General features: G+C 46.1%; 1 protein-coding gene across 1 annotated transcript in view; it reads left to right on the plus strand.

Moving 5' to 3' along the window:
- The first annotated feature begins 201 nt into the window (after positions 1-201).
- Positions 202-1,652, plus strand: part of olfm1b (olfactomedin 1b) — a 27,348-nt gene continuing 25,897 nt past the window's right edge. The window contains exon 1 of the mRNA XM_007548909.2: positions 202-813. Coding sequence (XP_007548971.1) covers positions 748-813 — 66 coding nt within the window. The 5' untranslated portion in view covers positions 202-747. The remainder of the gene's footprint in view (positions 814-1,652) is intronic.

The following is a 1,652-nucleotide window of genomic DNA, read 5'->3' on the forward strand; positions in this document are numbered from 1 at the left end:
ACATTCATGACAAAATAAATAAATAAAGTTCTGGTAAATAATACAGTTTCATTTAGAAATCAAATAGTCACGTCACAATCTGATAGTCAAATTTATCGTGGGTTTTTAATTATTGTTGCGAGCGAGATTTAAACAGGCTGATTTAAACCTGATTTAAACAGGCTCCTGCCTGTTTAAATCTCCCTCTCCCTGCGATGCAACTTCCGTTTTCAGCACCGCGGACAGCTCCGTCTCTCTCATTTTTTTTCTCCCCCCACCTCGCCGAGACCTTATACGGCAGCTTGAGGCGGGGAGGTAAACTTTTGCCAATATCCTGACTGAAGATTTGTACCCGGTTGTATGCGGAGCAGTGTGCGCGTCCTTCTGCTCCCATGTCCATCACAGCCGCACGTCGCAGCTAGAAGCCAGAGCGTCCGTCACCCGACAAGGGGAGAGGCTCCGGAGACAGATAAAGGCTCTCGATATGAAATGAATATGCCCGGATACGATTTCGTGAGACAGATTCGCCGTTATATGCTGCGGGGGATTAAACTGTAACCGTGATCGTTATTTAAAGGGGGAGAAAGAGAGAGAAAAAAATTGGAAAAAAAAAAAGAGAGTGGAGTGACCCACAGCACAGAAACAGAGCCGAGAGAGGTGGTTGAAGAGAAAAAGGACTGCTGAGCCAAAAAGGGGGGGACGCGAAAGGAGGGAACCGATCTGCATGTGAGACCGCTGGTCCAGGCGCGCGCACACCGGAGGCAAGAGATGCAGCCCGCGAGCAAGCTCCTGACTCTGATTCTCCTCGTCTTCATGGGCACAGAACTCACCCAAGTAGGTTTGCTTTTCTTCACGCCATTTTCCCACCTGTTTGTTTATTCTTTATGCATATGTATACACGTATCTAAAGGTTAAGTGGCTCTCCCTCATACAAGGAGACCCCGAGAATTAGCCCCTCCCCCCCCCCTACTCCCTCCTTCTTAAACAGATTAACAGCCCGGGATTACATGATTGTGAATGCGTTGTGCCTTCACTTATCTCCACCGCTGACACATCGGTCCTCGTTAGCGAAAGGTCTGATTTAACATTTCCACCGTTCTGCTACCAGATGTTGCCAGCAGCTTCCTGTAAAAAAAAAAAAAGAAAGAAAAAAGAAAGAAAAACAAGGACCATCAATTAACAATAGTGATGGACTGCTGCTCCTTACAGAAATCGGAGCTAAACAATCAAATGCAGTGTCTCACATGAGAGGGGTGGGTGGTGGAGAGGGGGTAGGGGGTTTGAGCATGCCCACTGACCACACTGTGACTTTGCTGGCGACTGTGAGTGGAGGGAGCAATTATTCCAACAATGGCCTCAAAAAAGTGTGCGCACTAAAACCAGTCAGACGTTGGGGTTGTTTATTAGAAACACCTGACAGGCAGTAAACATCATAAACATGAGACTGCCAGGCTGGTGAGAGCGTGAGGGCGTGAGGGGAGTGGGTTTATTTATCACCAAGGCCCCTGCCTATGCTGTGAAGGATTTGTATTTATTTATTTTTTCTCTTTTTTATCATCTAATTATGCTTGCTTCAGCACAAATTCATATGTTTCTGTGTTGCGAATCCAACTGCAACTGGTAATTGGAGAGAAAATAATATCAAATGTGGAACGAGGCACTATCAATAAATT

The sequence above is a fragment of the Poecilia formosa genome, unplaced genomic scaffold (assembly GCF_000485575.1).
Source record: "Poecilia formosa unplaced genomic scaffold, Poecilia_formosa-5.1.2 Scaffold28, whole genome shotgun sequence".
Taxonomy (NCBI): Eukaryota; Metazoa; Chordata; class Actinopteri; order Cyprinodontiformes; family Poeciliidae; genus Poecilia; species Poecilia formosa.